This window comes from Thalia democratica, chromosome 2, assembly GCF_965202585.1.
Source record: "Thalia democratica chromosome 2, ktThaDemo2.hap1.1, whole genome shotgun sequence".
NCBI classification, from domain to species: Eukaryota; Metazoa; Chordata; class Thaliacea; order Salpida; family Salpidae; genus Thalia; species Thalia democratica.
Window position 1 is genome coordinate 88445612 of NC_139166.1, and position 1305 is coordinate 88446916.

Here is a 1305-nt window from a genome sequence, read left to right on the forward strand (position 1 = left end):
TTAATTAAGCTAACTTGTAGTTAAATATAGAAAATTATCTTTAAAAAAACAATACGTAAATAAATATAAATTGATTTTGTTACATTGTATTTATTAATTAATCTAAACAACGTGTCAAACCTAAATACATAGACAAGTTATTCAAAAGTTCTAAATCAAAAAAATGTTAAAAAGATAATAGCTGAAGAAATCTAAATTGTTAATCTTAAAACTTTTTGTTTTTGTGCTTAACAAGATTAGCTTATAAACTTTCAAAGTATGTATTTATTTCTAAATTTCTTAATTATTAGCTATTTGAAAAAACAACAATCATTAATTTTGGATAAGTTTTTAAGACAACAAACTTTAAATTAATTCAAACAACAATAAGAGTCGTCAAAATCAATGCAATACATTTGAAACTTGTTTTAAACTTTATCACAAACTTAATTATTTATTTTATTTTGGTAGTGCAGAACAATTAAACTGTTCCATAGTTTTTGTTGCTTCACACGATTTCCTTGACCACTTATTAATTTCAACGTCATAAATTAAAACATATCCTTTGGCGCTGCTAAAAATGACAATTTTATTTCCAACTGAAACGACGTCAGAAATGTCAGCCATGTATTCATTCAAACCTTTGGTATTTTCTATCAAAACAAATCGGTTACAGTGTGAATCGAAAACTTCAATACAGCTATCAAACATAATCCTACCGAGTAAAAACAGCTTGTTCTTAATAGCAACTGATTTATGACAGTCTCTCCTCTCAATCATGTTTGGCATATACTTCCATGAATCGTCAATATGATCATATGCCTCAACAGTGTTCAAATTTCCATCGCTGTTGTTATGTCCACCTGAAACGACAATTCTTCCTTCGAAAACAACACTTGATGCATGTTGTCTCGTCACGTTCATTTCAGCAATTTCTTTCCATTTTTTAACAATTGTACAAAACTTTACACAAGAACTATCATTACCATCTAAACTAGTACCACCTAACACATAAACATCATCAATAAATGAACATGCACAAAAATTTATACGCCTATCACTCATTTCTCCTATTATATCCCAAGTGTTAGTAGAAGGTGAATATTTTTCAATGGGAATTACTGGGTTGTATTTGTTATCAAAACCACCAAATACGTAAATTTGACCTTTAATCCAAAAAAATTGCGAATCATCTCTTCCATAGTTTGTTGTTGGTAAACTATAATTCTCGAAAAATCAGTACCATCGATAATAAAATCATCCCTGATAACTTGTCTACGTTTACCTCCAGCAATAATAAAGTTAAAATCCCATTGATTACAGTAC

General features: G+C 28.6%; 1 protein-coding gene across 1 annotated transcript; it reads right to left on the bottom strand.

Annotated features, from left to right (window-relative positions):
* Positions 1 to 438: 438 nt before the first annotated feature.
* Positions 439 to 1044, bottom strand: LOC145829087 (kelch-like protein 40). Its single transcript, XM_082936817.1, has one exon. The coding sequence runs from the start codon at positions 1042 to 1044 to the stop codon at positions 439 to 441; it is 606 nt and encodes a 201-aa protein (XP_082792943.1).
* Positions 1045 to 1305: the final 261 nt, after the last annotated feature.